This window comes from Hypanus sabinus, chromosome 4, assembly GCF_030144855.1.
Source record: "Hypanus sabinus isolate sHypSab1 chromosome 4, sHypSab1.hap1, whole genome shotgun sequence".
NCBI lineage: Eukaryota > Metazoa > Chordata > Chondrichthyes > Myliobatiformes > Dasyatidae > Hypanus > Hypanus sabinus.
In genome coordinates, this window is record NC_082709.1 from 23,684,461 (window position 1) to 23,704,484 (window position 20,024).

The following is a 20,024-nucleotide window of genomic DNA, read 5'->3' on the forward strand; positions in this document are numbered from 1 at the left end:
ACTCCATTCACAATTCCCCAGCAAATGAAACAATCCATGCTGGCATGCAGCAAGGCTTTAACAAAATTCAAACACAGGTTGTTAACTTGCAAATGATATTGTAACGTTCTCCTTCGCGTGTAACGAAACGCCAAATTAAACGTCGAGATAAACCACAGTTAATAAGAACCAGATCGCAGTAAGATTAACCATTTACTGTTCACTCTTCACATTAACATATGGTGAAAACTGTTGATAAAACAATACAAGATTGATACAGTATTTGTTCCTTCCTTAATATCACATTTCAATTGTAAATACTTGCAAAGGTGACTATAACCACATTACACTAAGGTGCAGTATACAGGCAGAGTTTACCTGCTCCATTGACTACTTTAAATACACTTCCATGCAAACTATCTGCAATTCTTTAACTAACGAAAGCATAAACATTATCGACCGTCGTTACTTCTAACAGGATCGGCATTAACATCTTAGTTCAATATATCGATTATCTATTAACTTACAGCGTTGCTCTCACTGTGATTTCTCATGCCTGCAAAACAACTTCTGCTCAGGTGTGCCTCGTGGTAAGCCCCCACCCTCGCGCTAATTTCAAACCGGTACTTTCCCACAAGACGCAGCGAAACCGGATGTGACGTCATCGCATGCCGATATATTTTACATGCAATGAATATACTTTAAACACTTCTAATTCTAACTAGTAAATACTATTGAATGAATTACTAAGCGAAAATATTATAAACTAAATAACTGTCGTAAAGACAGCACAGATATTAATGCACCAAAAGTGCCAGACAATGACCATTTCCAATCAGAGAGAGCCAACCATCTACCTTTGAAATTTAACAGCATTAATTCATCATAACGTTGACGTTATCAATGACCAGAAACTCAACCAGAACATCCACAGCAAAAAATTAAGACAGCAGAGACAGGTCAGAGATTGGTCAAAACTCACCTACTAATACCCCAAGGTTTTAACATCACCTACAAGGCACAAGTCACTACTCCTCACTTGCCGGGATGAGTACAACTCCAACAACTCTCAGGTACCTCACTTGATTGGCATTCTATTGACCACCTTACATTCACTCTACTATGAGTGGACCATGCTCTGCAATTACTCACAAGGGAGTGCAAATGGGGTCAGCAGACTTGGCTTACATATGCAGACTGAATGGGAGATATTAGGTAATTCAGACATCCAATATGTATATGATTTCCACAATATAAAGAAAACTGCACCATGAGTAAATAGAATGTTCATAATTAAAAGTTAAGAATAAGTTCTTTTCCATAGATGCTGCCTGGCCTGCTGAGTTCCTCCAGTATTTTGTGTGTGTTACTCGGAATTCCAGCATCTGCAGATTTTCTCTTGTTTGTAATAGGAATAAATTCTATTTCAGCTGGAAACAGCATTAGTGGCCCTGGACAGATGGAATATTTTTGATTATTTATTTATTCTTCTTCTATATCATGTATTGCATTGAACTGCTGCTGCGAAGTTAATAAATTTCACAGCACATGCCGGTGATAATAAACCTGATTCTGAAATGCAAGTACTAAATTGCTTGCACATTCACAGAAAGATGTAGCAGTAGGGGAGAAGGTGCTGAATTGATTAAGGAGTGGGTCACAGAATGAATAGGGCTTTCAGAAGCTAAGAGATTACAAGTTGAGTGGCGGCATTACACTGAAAGGAGATGCTAGAAATCAAAATGGGCCTTCCACAGAATACAGAATCAGAGTGGCATTTGACAAGAGGATGTCTTTTACAATTCTGATTAAGATCAGAAGGCAGAAACTGGGATGTTACATAGGGAACCCTAATGAACATAATGAAAGAGATCTTCAGCTGAGATAAAGAAAAAGTTAATAGAAGTATGTATGGGAAAGGGGCATGATCAGAACAGATACGACTGAGATGGAGACAATGTGAGAGTGAAATATAGTGTTCCTACAAAAAATGAGCTCCGACAAGAAATTAAGTGGATAATGTATAGCTAAGGCAGTTGTGAAAGTCAGTGTGCTTATGGTAGACATAACATTAGATTTAAAGCTAGTCCTGCTGTGATCTATCTGTTCCAACTGATAGAAATTCCACACGTGCTAACACTCTTACCAATTAGCATCTGGTGAGATTTGACCCACAAGTGACAGACTGTTCTAACATTCCAATAGTCAGGTGAGGAGAATGTGTAGGTTGTCTTTCAAACTGTTGTAATTCTATAGCTTAGTGCAAAAGGGCTTCAGCCCAAGACTCTTTTCCATAGATGCTGCCTGACCTGCAGAGTTCCTCCAGCATTGTGTGTGTATTTCTCAGTGCACGTGCTCAGTTAACTTTTTCTGTCAATCTACAGATGTGATTTATTCATTGACAAATGCTTAAGAAACATTACACCAAAGTTTTCAAAAGCCAGTGGACTATAATTAAACGACTCCAGTTGTTTTCCATTTTTCCCATAGCACTAAGAAAGTTTCTATTCCGATGACCACCCTACAATATTCCACCCATCTTTCTTCCTCAGGAACTTTCAATACAGTTGACCATACCATTCCAAAGATTTAAAGATTCAAAGTGTATTTATCATCAAAGAATGTATAAATTATACAACCTTGAGATTTATTTGCTGACAGTCGCAAAGCAAGGAACCTGAAAGAACCCAGTCTTTCCAGTCAATCTGGGTCAGCATTTAAATTGCCCAAAAAGTGGATTGTACTTCAAACGAGGACCCAGACCTCTCAGTGGCAAATTGCTCCAGGCCTAGAATGTGCCACCCTGCAACTTGCATCAGACCTGGACAGCTCCGACTCCAAATGCATCGATTTCGCTACGCACAGGCAGGGAACATCTTCACTTGGCCATCACTGATTGTTTACAGTGATAATTTACCACAATTCACTTCAAAAAAAGTGTTTCTAATAATGATGTTAATCAAATTCCTTTCCTTTCAAGCCACCAGTAAACTGTTGCATGTCTTCGGTAGCACCATCTTAAACCTGAAGATTATAACATTCCATTACACCTTAGATTAAACACCTGCACTTCCAGCAGTTGGCAGGCAGATATACCTCTTTAAGCCCCCTTGGAATCCATATAATAAATATTTTAATAAAATCACCTGTCATTTAGTGAATGCCAAGTAGGCCTTGGGTCTTTCTTCATACATGCTTTCAGGAATAAAAGAATGCTCTCTGAACTGCCACCAATGCAAACAAATTTCCTTAAAGAAGGAGAACAAGACCCACACTGTCCTTTATATATAGTTTCACCAGTGCCCTGTACTTAGCCACTTGTACAAACCATCCTTTGCAGTAAAGACCAATATTCTATTTCCTTTCCTAGGTACTTCCAATATCTGCACGCTAACTTCCTTTACAAGAACATCTAAATCTTGCTATAAGTTTCTCTCCATTTTAACTTTGGATAATTCAATATGTTCCCATATTATTCACCATCTGTCAAATTTGTGGACACATGCTTAATCCTTTACAGACTCATGTACCCTCAGAATTTGCTTTCCCACCTACCAGCGCATCATCAGTAAATGTGGCTAGAATACATTCAATCCCTTCATTATTCATAACATATTGTGAATAGTTAGGCTTTTCAGATCCCTAATATGTTTCTCAAGTTATAAGGATTATTTTAATCTCTTCACTTTCCTTTGCACTTGGATTTTCTATAATTATATAGATGATTTTATTCTACCATGAAATTACTACCATTTCATTATTCCCAAATGTTAATTCCCTCATCACACCATTGAAACATTTAGCTTTACTCATTTTACAAGCTGGCAATGCTCTTTTCCAATTCCTTGCCACACTTTGTTATCTATTATCTCCCTCTATAATTTATTTTATTTAGGCATCCTCTGCTGGTTTCTAAAGTGATCCCAATCTTCTTGCCTACAGGTCATCTTTGCAACATTAAGCCTTTTATTTCAAACAGATACCATCTTTAACTTAGCCAGCAGCAGATGGATCATCCTTCTCACTATTTCTCAATGCATCATATCTCAATAATAGACTGGAATAGATTGCATTTTTGTTGAGCATTATTAAATATGTTTACATTTTCTGCAAGAGTTCATCCATTTTTTTATACTTCTGAATTCAGTTGTACTGATCTACTATCAATATTTTTGTGATTTTCTTTGTAAGTTTAAGACAGTGGTCGCAGATCCAAGTTTCTCATTCTCAAACTGAAAATGAAATTTAATTATGTTTTGATCACTCTGCTCTAATGGACATTGCTGTTGCTCCTTTCAGCGCCTTGTGGCGCAATGGGCAACAACCTTGCCACTTCTTCAGCGCTTGTCTGTCTTTTTAAAAATGAGGCTGAGTTGCCAGCTCCACAATGAACCCAGCACAGATGGGAAGCATGCAAGGAGCCAGCCAGATTCGAACCGGGACCACTCACCACGAAGTCAGGTGCAGAGGCCACTATATCACCAGTCAACCTTGTGAGACATGGATAGATCTAAAACAGCTTATTCCCAGTTCTCCAACATATTATTCCATGAAACATGGAGCATACTCAGGGCCAAATGGCTTAATTCTTTTCCTATATCTTATGGAAGCTAAGTGCCTCCTGTAGATGCTATCAATGGTGGGGTAGGGTATGTCTAAGATGGGCCAAGCTATGTCCACGACCCTCTGCGGCCTGTGTTCAAACAACTATACAAGGCCACAATGCAACCAGCCAGGATATTTTCAACGGTGCATCTGTGGAAAGAGTATTCAATGACATACAAAGTCTCCTTAAGTTTTTAAGAAAATTAAAGCCCTGGCATGTATTCTTCATGCTTGCATCAATGGCCTGGCTTATGACAGGTCATCCAAGACATTAATACCCAAGAATTTGATGCTGCTTGCTCTCTCCGCCTCTGGTGTGTGCTCTCTGATGCACTTTCAATAACTCCAAAAGACCGGAAGTAGAGTAAATACTGAAAGGCTTTTATTAGCAGTAAAACGAAGCACGTCCATATTGGATGACTGTCCTGGACTGTGGGAGGAGCAGTGACACAATCACCTTTATCCATGGGTCTGTGGGAGGAGCCACAGGAGCAGTCAGCAGAGGGGTGTGTGTCCAGATGGTTTACCACACTCTCATGACTACCTTTTCTGAAGTCGATGTTTAGGTTAATGGCTTTGTTGACATTAAATTGAGGTTGTATTGTGGCCTCCTAATACACACTCTTATAAGTTGACTTATCACCACCCCTGATTCAGTCAATAACAGTCATGTCATCAGCAAATTAATAAAATATATCAAAGCTGTGCCTAGCCATAAGGTCATGGGTAAGTAAAGAGCAGAGCAGGGGCCTAAGCACACAGCATTGAGGTGCACCTCTGTTGAAGATCAGAGAGGGTGAGGTGCTGTTACTGATTTGTATCAGTTGAAGTTTACTGATCAACAATCCTGTTGCAAAGGGAAGCACAGAGGCCCAGGTCTACAGTTTATTTTCTTTGTCGACTCTCTTCTCTACTCTAAGTGATTCTATCTTTGGCCAAGTTAAAAAAGGTACTTTGAAATTATCACAGTATGTATACATTACACAACCTTGAGATTCGTCTCTTCACAGACGGCCACAAAACAAAGAAACCCCAAAAGAACCCACTGGAAAAAAAAGACCATCAAACACCCAATGTGCAGAGAGAAAAAAAAGATTGTGTAAACAATAAAAATAAGCAAATAGCAATCAGAACTGAAGTGTTGCTGGAGCTGGAGTGTCACTACAGCTGGAGCAGACCACCGCCTCAGTTCATCACAGAGCTGAGCAGACATCGTGGATCAGCAAGCAGAAATGAGCCGAACCACACAGAACCGGCCCGTGCCTTGCCTCTCGTCCCAATGCCATGCCTTCTTCCATCTCACCCCTCACTTAAATCATCCAAGCACTGGGCTATTCCTCACTCACGGGCAGCTCTGAGGCCTGGACCTCGCTGCCACAATCCCACCTGTACCTGACCTTTCCAAACTTAGCCCGGCAATTAAATCGATCAGCTAATTCGCCTCCTCACACCTCTGCTTGCCTCTCCATTGTCGATGGTGATTGTTATAAATAAAGTGTTTAGCTGTTTTCTTTGTTCTGAATTTTATCACTGATAAGTAGTCACTAGGCATCACCAGTGCCATCTTAAACTGAATCAGAATCACTTTATTGCCAGTATGTGAAACCATAGAACCATAGAACACTACAGTACAGAAAACAGGCCATTCAGCCCTTTTAGTCTGTGCCAAAACTTTATTCCACTAGTCCCATTGACCTGCACTCAGTCCATAACCCTCCAGACCTCTCCTATCCATGTATCTATCCAATTTATTCTTAAAATGTAGGAGTGAGCATTTACCTCGTCAGATGGCAGCTCGTTCCACACTCTCACCACTCTCTGAGTGAACTTCCCCCAATGTTCCCCCTAAACCTTTCCACTTTCACCCTAAAGCCATCTCCTCTTGTATTTATCTCTCCTAATCTAAGTGGAAAGAGCCTACTCACATTTACTCTGTCTATACCCCTCATAAATTTGTAAACCTCTATCAAATCCCCTCTCTTTCTTTTACGCTCCAAGAAAGAAAGTCCTAACCTGCTCAATCTTTCCCTGTAAGTCAACTCCTGAAGACCCAGCAACATCCTAGTAAATCTTCTCTGCACTCTTTCAATCTTACTGATATCCTTCCTATAGTTAGGTGACCAGAACTGTACACAATAGTCCAAATTTGGCCTCAACAATGTCTTATACAACCTCACCATAACATCCCAACTCCTATACTCAATACTTTGATCTATGAATGTCAGGATGCCAAAAGCTTTCTTTACAACCCTGTCTGCCTGTGATGCCACTTTCAGGGAATTATGTATCTGAACTTCCAGATCCCTTTGTTCTTCCACACTCCTCAATGCCTTACCATTTACTGCGTATATCCTACCTTGATTTGTCCTTCCAAAATGCAACACCTCACACTTGTCTGCATTAAATTCCATCTGCCATTTTCTGGCACATTTTTCCAGTTGGTCCAGATCCCTCTGCAAGCTTTGAAAGCCTTTCTCGCTGTCCACAATACCTCCAATCTTTGTGTCATCAGCAAACTTGCTGATCCAATTTACCACATTATCATCTACATCATTGATATAGACAACAAACAGCAATGGTCCCAGCACAGATCCCTAAGGCACACCACTAGTCACAGGCCTCTAGTCTGAGAAGCAATCATCCACTACCACTCTCTGTTTTCTCCCACACAGCCAATTTTGAATCCAGTTTACAACCTGTCCATAGATACCTAGTGTCTGAACCTTCTGAACTAATCTCCCATGTGGGACCTTGCCAAAGGCCTTACTAAAGTCCATGTAGACAACATCCACAGCCTTTCCTTCATCTACTTTCTTGGTAACCTCCTCAAAAAACTCTACAAGATTCATTAAACACAATCTACCACGCACAAAGCCATGATGACTACCTTTAATCAGCCCTTGGCTGTGCAAATAATTGTATATCCAATCACTCAGGACACCTTCCAATAATTTACCTACTACTGATGTCAGGCTCACCAGCCTGTAATTACCTGGTTTACATTTGGAGCCTTTTTTAAATAGTGTAACAACATGAGCTACCCTCCAATCCTCCGGCACCACACCCATGGCTAAGGACATTTTAAATATTTCGGCCAGGGCCTCTGCAATTTCTACACTAGTCTCTCTCAAGGTCCAAGGAAATATCATGTCAGGCCCAGGGGATTTATCTACCTTTATTAGCTGTAAGGCAGCAAGGCACCTCCTCCTCTTTAATCTCTACATGTTCCAAGACACTTGTTTCCCTTCCTTCCATATACCCTATGCCAGTTTCCTGAGTAAATACTGATGCAAAACAACTGTTTAAGATCTCCCCCATCTCGTGAGGCTCCACACATAGACGACCACTCTGATCTTCTAGAGGACCGATTTTGTCCCTTACTATCCTTTTACTCTTAATAACTTGTAGAAACCCTTTGGGTTTACCTTCACATTATCTGCCAAAGCAACCTCATGTCTTCTTTTTGCCTTCCTGATTCCCTTCTTTAGTATTTTCTTACATTTTCTATAGTCTTCAAGTACCTCATTTGTTCCTTGTTGCCTATACCTGCTATACACCTCCTTCTTTTACTTAACCAGTTTGCCAAAATCCCTTGAAAACCCAGGTTCCCTATGCCTGTTAACTTTGCCTTTAATCCTGGCAGGAACATGCAAACTCTACACTCCCAAAATTTCGCCTTTGAAGGCCTTCCACTTACTCAAGACATCCTTGCCAGAAAACAACTTATCCCAATCCACTCTTCCTAGATCCTTTCTCATTAAATTTAAAAAAAATTGGATAGGTATATGGACAGAAAGCAATGGAGGATTATGGGCTGAGTGGAGGTCGGTGGGACTAATGAGAGTAAGCGTTTGGCACAGACTAGAAGGGCCGAGATGGCCTGTTTCCATGTTGTAATTGTTATATGGTTATATATTTGCACAAAATTGGCCCTTCTCCAATTTAGAACCTCAACTCAAGGACCAGACCTATCCTTATCCATAATTAACTTGAAACTAATGGCATTATGGTCACTGGACCCAAAATGTTCGCCTACACATACTTCTGTCACCTGACCTCTCTGGTTCTAATAGGAGATCAAGTATTGCATTCTCTCTCATAGTACATCTATATATTGATTTAGAAAACTTTCCTGAACACATTTGACAAACTCCAAGCCATCTAAGTCCTTTCACAGTGTGGGAGTCCCAGTCAATATGTGAAAAGTTAAAATCTCCCACTATTACAACTTTGTTTCTTACATCGGTCTGCTATCTCTCTACAGATTTGCTCCTCCAATTCTCTCTGACTATTGGGTGGTCTATACTACAACCCTATTAGTGTGGTCACTTCCTTCCCATTCCTCAGCTCCACCCATATGGCCTCTGTAGACAAGCCCTTCGGGCTGTCCTGTCTGTGCACAGCTGTGATATTTTCCCTGACTAGTAATGCCACTCTTCCCCACTTTCATCCCTCCCCCTCTATCACGTCCGAAACAATGGAATCCCAGAACATTAAACTGCCAGTCCTGTCCCTCCTGCAACCAAGTCTCACTAATAGCAATAGTCGTAATCCCACGTGCCAATCCACGCCCTAAACTTATCTGCCTCGCCTACAATACTCCTTGCATTGAAATAGATGCACCTGAGAACACTTCTATCACGGACAAACCTTTGATTTCTGTCTATACATGCAGTTTTTGCATGGCTTTTATCCTCCTCCACCTCACTATCTGTTCTAACACTCTGGTTCCCCTCCCCCTGCAAATCTAGTTTAAACCCCCTGGAGCAGCACTAGCAAATCTACCTGCAAGAATGTTAGTCCCCCTCCAGTTCAGGTGCAACCATCCTGTCAGAACAAGTCCCACCTTCCCTGGAACAAAGCTCAATTGTCCAGAAACATGAAGCCCCTTGGTAGAAGAAATAATTGTGCAGACTATTTTCTAAACGGGGAGAAAATACAGGAATCTGAGATGCAGAGGTACTTGGGAGTCTTTGTGCAGAACACCCTGAAGGTTAACTTGCACGTTGAGTCAGTGGAGAGGAAGGCAAATGCCATGTTAGCATTCAGTTTGAGAGGTCTAGAATATAAGAGCAAGGATGTGATGCTGAGGTTTTAGAAGGCACTGGTGAGGCCTCACCTTGAGTATTGTGAACAGTTCAGGGCCCCTCATCTTAGAAAAGATGTGCTGGCATTGGAGAGGGTCCAGAGGAGGTTCACAAGGATGATTCCAGGATTGAAAGGGAACATTTGATGGCTCTGGGTCTGTACTTGCTGGAATTCAGAAGGATGAGAGGGGATCTCAATGAAACCTTTCGAAAGTTGAAAGGCCTAGACAGAGTAGATGTGGAAAGAATGTTTCCCATGGTGGGAGAGTCCAGGACAAGAGGGTACAGCCTCAGGATAGAGGGGTTCCCTTTCAAAACAGAGACGTGGAGAAATTTCTTTAGCCAAGGGTGGTGAATTTATGGAATTTGTTGCCACATGCAGCTGTGGAGGCCAGGTCAGTGGGTGTATTTAAGGCAGAGATTGGTAGGTTCTTGATTGGACATGGCATCAAAGGTTACGGGGAGAAGGCCGGGAACTGGGGTTGAGGAGGAGATTAAAAAGACGAATCAGCCATGATTGAATGGTGGAGCAGACTCAATGGGCCAGATGGCCTAATTCTGCTCATACATCTGATGGTCTAAGACCGGTCAAACTCAGGCAGATGGCACTGAAAACATGCCTGCCCTCTGCACTGATCTTTGTCGACTTCAACCTTGCTCATCGCCTCAACTGGAGGACGCAATAGAGTCAATCACGGGCTCGCGCCCTTCGTCCAGGCTTCCAGATCACCAGTCCGCACACTCTACTCCCAATCTCACCAAAGTCCCTTGACGCAGAAATACACCATCAAAATGTAACTCAAAGTTTCTAATCGCACCCAACTTAGTAGCAAAATCATATTTGAAAGAAGAAATAAAAGTAGTAAAAGAAGTAATTTCATGAACTGTTTGCAGGACATTGCCGTTGGTTCACTGGCACCATCTTGCCATTAAGACTTAGAAGCACTATAGAACATGGAACATGGGAAAGTACAGTACAATAAATGCCCCTCAACCTTTTAACCTATTCCAAGATCAAGCTAAACCTTAGCTTCCACATGGTATTCCACTTTTCATTCATCCATTTGCATATCTAAGGACCTCTTCAATATCTCTAATGTATCTGCTTCTCTCTACCGCTGGCAGTGTGTTCCAAGCACTTATCACTCTGTGTAAAAAAAAAACTACCTCTGTCATCCCCCTATACTTTCCTCCAATCACATTAAATTGTGCTCGCTTGTAATAGCCAATTCCACCCTGGGGAAAAGTCACCAGCTATCCACTCTCTCACTATATCTCTTATCATCTTGTATATCTCTTATCCTCCTTCACTTGAAAGAGAAAACTCCTAACTAGTTCAACCTTTCCTCACAAGACATGCCCTCTCATCCAAGCAGTATCCTGATAAATCTACTGTGCCCCCTCTCTGAAACATCAACATCTCTCCAATAATGAGGCAACCAAACCGAACCCAATATTCCAAGTGTGGTCAAAGCAGTGTTTTACTTTTCGCACTGCCTTACTGTTCATGAAAGCAGGGCAGAGAGAAATTAGTCCAAAAACTTCTATATGTTACGCGTTAATAGAAAAATAATTGCATTACTTCATTCATAAAATATAGCAATCAACATAATTGTGTTTGACATTAAAATTTAATTCATTTCACATAAAGTACAACTGGAAAAACAATGGGTTGATTATGCTATTCTTCATAATAACTAATAGTCTGCTCTCAGCCAAGCTGAATTACCTGAAGCAGACCAATTTCATGAATGATGGACGGAGATTATTGCCCTTTCAATCTTTCATGTCATCAGTATGGCTACTAGCAAGCAGCATAAAGTAGACAAGAAGCATATTTGAACAGTCTTGACTTAGTGCCAATGTGTTGTACCATGAATGTGCACAGACTCTCATCCCAGAAATTCAAATACATTAATATTCTGTAAATGACTTAATTTAGAATCAGTAGCCCAGTCTCTTTGATTGTTTTTTGCATAACATTTCAAAGTCTAAATACAGCTCAATATTTAATACTTCTTCCATTTCAATACTGTAAAGGGAAAATAAAATCATTTTCACAAGTGAGTACATCAATTAGAATATTTAAAATCAACAGACAATAGAATAAATGAGCCTTATCAAAGCCTGTACAAACCTGACTCTGATAAATGCTCATAACAACATCTACTTATGCCGTTTTCACTCAGGCAAATGGGAAAAATCATTTTTATTATGATATCACTGATTGCTCCAATCATAATCCAAAACCAGGAACACCACTCAATCAACAGTTCTGAAGAGAAATGGAGAGGGAATATTACAGATTATTACAGACCCAACTGAGTACAGATACTGGAATCTGAGGAAAAAGCAGCCTGCTTCCTCAGTGGGTTAAATGATGAACATTTTGGGTCTGATCTGGACTAGGAGTGTAGAGGAAAGTTAGCAGTACATAAAGGAAAGAGCGAGGGGTTGATAGGTAGAACCAGGTTAGATAGGGGATAATGGAAAGATGGAGCAAGGTGGGAGAAGAGGAGGTAGCAGTTCTGAGATAGAGAGAGCTAGGTAATGGCAGAGAACAGATAAGGAAGGATGAAAAAAAGTAAAACAGATGGAACCAGGTTAGCAGAGGAGAGGGGAAATGTATATGTAGAATGAAGCTAGAAGATGGAAGTGGAGCCAATAAGGATGGTTGAAGGGGAGATGGAACCAAATGAAATACAGAGTAGGAAAGATAAGTCAAGAGAGAAGAAACCCAGGTGAATAGATGCATGGGCAAAGGAACTAGGTGGGAGAGGGTAACCAAAAGATATAGGAGCAGAAATAGGCCATTTGGCCCAACAAATCTGCTCCGTCATTTCCTCAGGGCCGGTCCAATTTTCCTCTCAGCCCCAATCTCCTGCATTCTTCCTATATCTCTTCATGCCCTGACCAATCAAGAATCTATCAAACTCTGCCTTAAATATATAGTACATAAAGACTTGGTCTCCACAGCTGCCTGTGACAACGAATTCCATAGAATCACCACTCTCTGTCTAAAGAAATTCTTCATCTCTGTTCTAAAAGGATAATGCTCTATTCTGAGGCTGTGTCCTATGGTCTTAGACTCTCCCACCATAGGAAACATCCTCTCCACCCACTCTAACAAGACCTTTCACCATTAAATAAGTTTCTATGAGGTCACCCTTCATTCTTCTGAATTCCAGGGAATACAGGCCCAGAACCATCTTCACATGACAACCATTCAATCCTGGAATCATTTTTGTGAACCTCCTTTGAACGCTCTCCAGCTTCAGCACATCCTTTCTAAGACAGGAGGCCCAAAATGTCTCAAAATACTCCAAGTCAGGCCTCACCAGTGCTGTATAAAGTCTCAACATTAGATCCTTGCCTTTTATTCTAGTCCTCTTGAAATTAATGCTAACATCACATTTGCCTTCCTCACCACAGACTCAACCTGCAAATTAACCTTTAGAGACTCCCAAATCCCTTTGCATCTCAGATTCCTGGATTTTTTCTCCATTCAGAAAATAGTCAACCCTTTCATTTCTTCTACCAAAGTGCATGACCATACACTTCCCAACACTGTATCCCATCTGCCATTTCTTTGCCCATTATCCCAATCTGTCCAAGTCCTTCTGTAGCCTACTTTCTCAACACTACCTGTCCCTCCACTTATTTTCATATTGTCTGCAAACTTTGCAGCAAAGCCATCAATTCCATCATCTAAATCACTGACATACAACATAAAAATAATCGGTCCCAACACAGACCCCTGTGGAACACCACTAGTCACTGGCAGTCAGTCAGAAAAGGCTACCTTTATTCCCACTCTTTGCCTCCTGCCAATCAGCCACTGCTTTATCAATGCTAGAACCTTTCCTGTAATACCCTGAGCTCATAGTTTGTTAAGCCATCTCATGTGTGGCACTTTGTCAAAGGCCTTCTGAAAATCCAAGTACACAACATCAACCATGGGTTCAGGTGTAACCCGTCCCTTTTATACAGGTTATACCTTCCCCAGAAAAGATCCCAATGATCCACAAATCTGAACCCTTGCCCCCTGCACTAGTTCCTCACGCATTCACCCACCAAATCATCCTATTCATACCCTCTCTGGTATGTGGCACATGCAGTAATCCAGAGATTACTACCCTGGAGGTCCTGTTTCTCAGCTTTCAACCTAGCTCCCTAAAATCTCTTTGCAGGACCTCACCTTGTCTACCTATGTCATTGATGCCAATATGTACCAAGAGTTCTGGCTGTTTACCCTCGCCCTTATGAATGTCATGGACTCTCTGCGAGACATCCCTGATCCTGGCACCAGGGAAGCAGCAAATCTTCTAGGTTTCTCTGTTGCACCCACAGAACCTCAGCTCTGTTCCTCTGACTAAGGAATCTCCTATCGACACTGCAGTCCTCTTCACCTCTCTGCTCTTTTGAGCCACAGCACCAAATTCAGTGCCAGAGACGCAGTCACTATGGCTCCCCCACTGTGTAGGTCACCCCCCCTCAGAAGTTTCTAAAGTTATATACTTATTATTGAGGGGAACGGCCACAGGTGTACACTGCACTGACTGTGCATTTACCTTCCTTTTCCAGTTATCTGTCTCCTGCAACTCAGGAGTGACTACCTCCCTGTAGTTCCTGCCTATCACCTCCTCATTCTCCCATATGAGACAAAAGTCATTGAGCTGCAGCTCCAGTTCCTTAATACATTCTCTCAGGAGCTGCAAACCAGTCACTCCCAGACTTCTCACATCCCACTCAGAGTACAAAACACTGCCCCTGGAGCCATTCTCACTGAACTAGTAAGCCCTAACAGAAGAGGAATAAACAAATAGGAACAGAGAGACTAACTTACAAGACAATTTACCTCAGCAAAACCTGACGAACTAGCTAGTCTGAACAATGGTTCACTCTAAAAGAATGGCCGCTCCTCTTGCACTTGAATTACTGTATTTTTATTCACCCTTTCTAATGATTCCCGCTTGCTGATTGGTCACTCCTCAACTCAAAGAATCTGCCGTGAAGCTCTCCTTTAAATTTCAACTGTTGCCCTGATTAAAAGGTAGTCTTTTTTATGCACCCCCGACGTGGATTGTCCAATTCAGAGAAAACTGCCTACTTGTTACCATCATAATAAGTCATAGCAACATGGAGGGGGAGGAGGGATTGGGGGAAGAAAGGGAATGGGAAATGTGATCAAGTGGAAAGAGAATCTAGACAGACCAGCAAGAGTGGGAAAGGAACAAAAAGGGGTGTGAGTTAGCTAGAATTGGAAAACTCAATATCCATACCATTTGGGTGGTAGACTATCCAAGGGGAACATGAAGTTTTCTTCTTTTAGTTTGCACCCGACCTCAATGTAGCAGTGGAGAAGGCTGAGGTTAGTGTGGGACTACGATTACGAGTTGAAATATCATGCAACGTGAAGCTCAAAATTGTCACCTAGTCATTGCCAATATGGAAGAAGCCATAATGAGAGCACAAAATGAAGGCTGTTATTGTTGGAATAAATTCAGAGCTCAAATACCACAGAAAATTAGGCTGGATATCTCAACTCATTTTTAATAGAAACCTGCAGAATCACTTCAGATGCAGTTCTTTCAAAACATCCAAGAAATTAAGGAAGGCTTTCAACCTCTGGGTAAGGTTTTCTACAGACCAAACTACCTGCACCTTTGAAGAGGCAACACTTGGGGGTTTCCATAATAGCTGAAGCTATAACTGGTCTTCCTCTAACTGCTTCAAACCTCCATTCTGCTTTCCTGTCCAACCATAGTAAGCTTTCACCACCTTTGTTTACCTTTTTTTAAACTGTTTGCATGATTTGTCCTCTTTTGCTCATTAGACGTTCGTCGGTCTTTGTGGTTTTCTATGGATTTTTTATGCTTCTTTGTTTTGTGAGTGTCTGCAAGAAGACGAATCTCAAGGTTGTGTGTGTTATACATATTTTGCTAATAAAATTGAATTTTGGGCCTTGCTTCTCAAATATCTACCTATTCTTAAAAAACATTCAAAGACTTTCACCACCCTTAGAGAAAGAAGGCTCCAATGATTCCTGAGATTGGGAAGAGAATAAAATCATCCCATCTCTTTCTAAACATGAGCCTTCATATTTTTAAGCAGTGACCTCTAGTTCTAGATTCTATCACAAGAGGCAATTTCTCCTTTCAACATCCAGCCCGTCAAGATCACTCATTCTTCCAATACAACTGCCAACAAGCTTAACCTGTCCAACCTTTCCTTACAAGCCAACCCACATATTCAAATAACCAATGCAAATAAAAAGACCATGTCTATACATAATGCTACAGATGTGGCCTCAGCAATGCCCAAGTAACTGGAGCATAACTTTATTACCTTGAAACTAAACTCCCCAAGCAATAGCAGTGTTATTTTTTCCAATTACTTGATGAACGTGCCTAATAGTCTTTTGTGAATCATGTACAAAAATTAGGTTTAAGGTGAGTAAGGAAGAACTTTTTTTAAACTGGTGGATGGTTAGAATTCGAAATGCACTGTCTGAGAAGGGTAATGGAGGCAGAGGCTCGCACAGCTTTCAAGTATCTAAATGAACAAGGCATAGAATGCAACAAATCAAGATGAGTATTTGAAGGTGAATAAGGACAGGATGAGTTGAAATGCCTGCTTCAGTGCTGCTTGATCTAGACTCTAAATTACATTGGATTTCAATGATGCCATAGACCTAAGACTATTAACTTTTTCTCGTGTCACATCTATTTATTTATTGAGATACAGTCTGGAATAGGGTCCTCCAGCCCTTCGAGTCTAATCATGGGTCAATTTACAATAAACATACTCCAGTCTCCTCTTATACACTGCTTCCAGCGAACTGTCAAAGAAAATAGTTCTACCTTCTGCACAAGGTCCCATGAATGTTAAACATAATGACCATGCAACAAACACAATTGAAGTTTAAATTACTTACTTATATCACAGGATTAGCAATCATATATTTTCAAGATCATCAAAATTTGACAGAATGAAGTGACCTTTGACTTTGTCAAATGACCCTAACATGTTTATTTTAACCATAATTTTTATATTTATGGAACAGATATATGGATGTTAAGATAGAACAAAGTCAGATACAAATTTAAAATATGCCTGCAATGCCTTCCAAATTTAAGACTAACAAGCTCCCATTCCCAAGAAAATATTAGTGATTTTTCACTTGTGATAACTGCACAATAAAAATGCAAACATCAACACAACAAACTTATGATTTCATAATACTCAGATAACTATGAAGTGGTTCACTTTGGTAGGTCAAATTTGATGACAGAATATAGCATTAATGGTAAGACCCTTGGCAGTGTGGAGGAACAGAGGGATCTTGGGATCCGAGTCCATAGGACACTCAAAGCAGCTGCACAGGTTGACTCTGTGGTTAAGAAGGCATATGGTGTATTGGCCTTCATCAATCATGGAATTGAATTTAGGAACTGAGAGGTAATGTTGCCCTATATAGGAACCTGGTCAGACCCCACTTGGAGTACTGTGCTCAGTTCTGGTCACCTCACTACAGGAAGGATGTGGAAGCCATAGAAAGAGTGCAGAGCAGATTAACAAGGATGGTGCCTGGATTGGGGAGTATGCCTTATGAAAACAGGTTGAGTGAACTCGGCCTTTTCTCCTTGAAGCAACTGAGGATGAGAGGTGACCTGATAGAGGTGTATAAGATGATGAGAGGTATTGATTGTGTGGATAGTCAGAGGCTTTTTCCCCAGGGCTGAAATGACTGCCACAAGAGGACACAGGTTTAAGGTGCTGGGGAGTAGGTACAGAGGAGATGTCAGGGGTAAGTTATTTTACTCACAGAGTGGTGAGTGCGTGGAATGGGCTGCCAGCAATGGTGGTGGAGGCAGATATGATAGGGTCTTTTAAGAGACTTTTGGATAGGTACATGGAGCTTAGAAAAATAGAGGGCTATGGGTAACCTTAGGTAATTTCAAAGGTAGGGACATGTTCTGCACAACTTTGTGGTCCGAACGGCCTGTATTGTGCTGTAGGTTTTTTATGTTTCTATAATACTCCCTAAAGATGCAAGAGCTTTGTAAATACCATCTGTTTTAATAGTTAAATAGTTAAAATTGTTTGATAGTTAAAATGCCATCTGCAGGTTCGGAAAAGTAATCAAAAGATTATTGGCAAGTTGATCATCATGACTGCAAGAGGTTCAAAGTTAAGCAATTAGCCGTTACACCAAACCCTGGGTACTGCATATATATTTTGGACAGTTCACCTTCAAAAAAAAAATTAGCCTTAGAGAAATGTGGCCGAGAGGATTCCAGAAGGATATTGAACTCCAGGGACCAAATTATGAGAAGTCAGAGAATAAGGATTTGGATAGGAAATTTAACCAATCACCCTTCAGTAAAAGAGAATGAATTGAATTGAGAAACTATTCCTAACAGTAGGGAAATCTATGCCAATGATAAATTAAATGAAAAGTGTTGAGGAAACCCATATACACAGAGTTAGGTAGAAGTTTAAAATTCCCTTCCACAAACAATAGTTGGTCCTCTATCAACAGTGAATTCCGAAATCAAATCAAATTCTGATCATGTTTGTGAGAGATGAGATAAAGCAAAACAATGTTTCACAGAGCCTGTTCACAGATCAAGAATAATCTCACGGAATGACAAAACAGATTGAAAAGGTGAAACTGTCTAATTGGACATTACAATGATGTGGTTTTGGTTCATCCAACTGAGCATCTGGTCAGCAAAGAACAGAAGGTGTTTTTAGAATACATTCTGTGAGTGAAAAGTATCACATTTAAATTATTTTCTAAGGTACTTAAATCCATCAGAAAGAGCAGGAGGCAAACATTTGATATAAGGGCATTTTCTATCTTCACTATTTTATGGATTTGATCTAATCTGGCTGCTATCATCAACTATAAAACTTAGCTTTATAAATCTACAAGTTCCTTTTATACACTCCTCTAGAAGTTAAACACAAAAGTTATCCTAAAGCCATAGGTCTCTTACCTCTAGAACCAACCAGAGATGTCCACCAGATTTCAGATCAGTTTTATAGAACATCCCATAGAACTTAACAACATTAGGATGACTTGTAAGTGACTGCAGGATGCTGTATTCTGCTTCAATTTCCTCATCAACAACCTAAGAAAATGGTAAAATGAGAAGTGAATGACAATAATAAATAATGCTAGGTCACCACATAATGTATATTTCTAATACAATTGAATATAGAGGCCCAAAAATAATAGTGTAGGGAATAGAAGCAAATTTATACAGACTACTGATCAGAAAGTTGCACATACTGTTTGTGTTATGAAATTTCTTATATACTATAGCACTATAATTGTATAAATTGTAGTACTCATAATACATTAATACTGGTTAAGAAATTTAAATTATTTTCATCCCAGCATAAGCAGTGATACTCTGCAAGTACAGAACACAATTATGGAGGTGATTAGAATGTTGGCCCTGAATGCAAGTAAGATAGAGTACAAAAGTAGCCAAGTCTTGGTGCAATGTGAGCACTGCACACAGTTTTTAGTCTCATTTAATGAAGGAAGAATACACTTACTTTCAAAGCAGTGCAAAGAAGATTTACAAAACCCATGGACTGAAAGCTATGTTTTATGAATAAAAGATTCATATGGTTTATTAATTATTGTCTGTATTCTCAGGAGTTTAAATGGATTATTGGTATTTTGTTGAAACATATTACTAGGTAGATGGTTCGAGGAAGCCTTCACTGGTGTGAAGAATCTGGAACTAGGGTGCAAAGTACACGACAAAGGATCATCTAGTTAAGGCTTGGATAAGGAGGAATTTATTATCCAAGAGAGTTGTGAATCTTGGGAAGTCTTTAGCCCAGGCAGCAGTGACTGCCAAATCATTAAGTATATTTAAAATAAGGTAAACAAGAGAAAATCTGCAGTGTTGTTTAAAACAAGGTGATATTTTTTTCCCTCCAGGGGATTCCAAGATCAACAGAGATTAGGCAGGAAAATGGAAAGCCCCCTGTTAGGTGCCACAATCCTAGACAATGCCAAAGCAGGCACAAGGCATACTCCTGATACTATTTTTTGCCCCCCCTATATTTTCTTTCTTCTTATCCTGTGTTGCTCAATTGGCTGGAGTATTCAAGGACACCTTCAACGCCACTGCTGTGGTCTGAAGTTCCCACCTGCTTCAAAAAGGCAGCAATCATACCAGCCGCCTAAAAAGAGCAGGGCATGCTACCTGAACAACTATCAACCAATAGCACTCACATCTGCCATAATGAAGTGCTTTGAGAGGCTGGCTATGGCTACAATAAACATTTGCCTGAACAAGAACTGGTCACGCTGCTATTTGCCTA

At 40.5% G+C, this 20,024-nt stretch overlaps 1 protein-coding gene across 11 annotated transcripts in view; it reads right to left on the bottom strand.

Annotated features, from left to right (window-relative positions):
- The window catches only part of myo3b (myosin IIIB), a 481,967-nt gene that overhangs the window by 439,093 nt on the left and 22,850 nt on the right, over positions 1–20,024 (bottom strand). For all 11 annotated transcript variants that reach the window (XM_059966610.1, XM_059966606.1, XM_059966605.1 and 8 more), the window contains one exon: positions 18,677–18,811. In XM_059966610.1, coding sequence (XP_059822593.1) covers positions 18,677–18,811 — 135 coding nt within the window. The remainder of the gene's footprint in view (positions 1–18,676; positions 18,812–20,024) is intronic.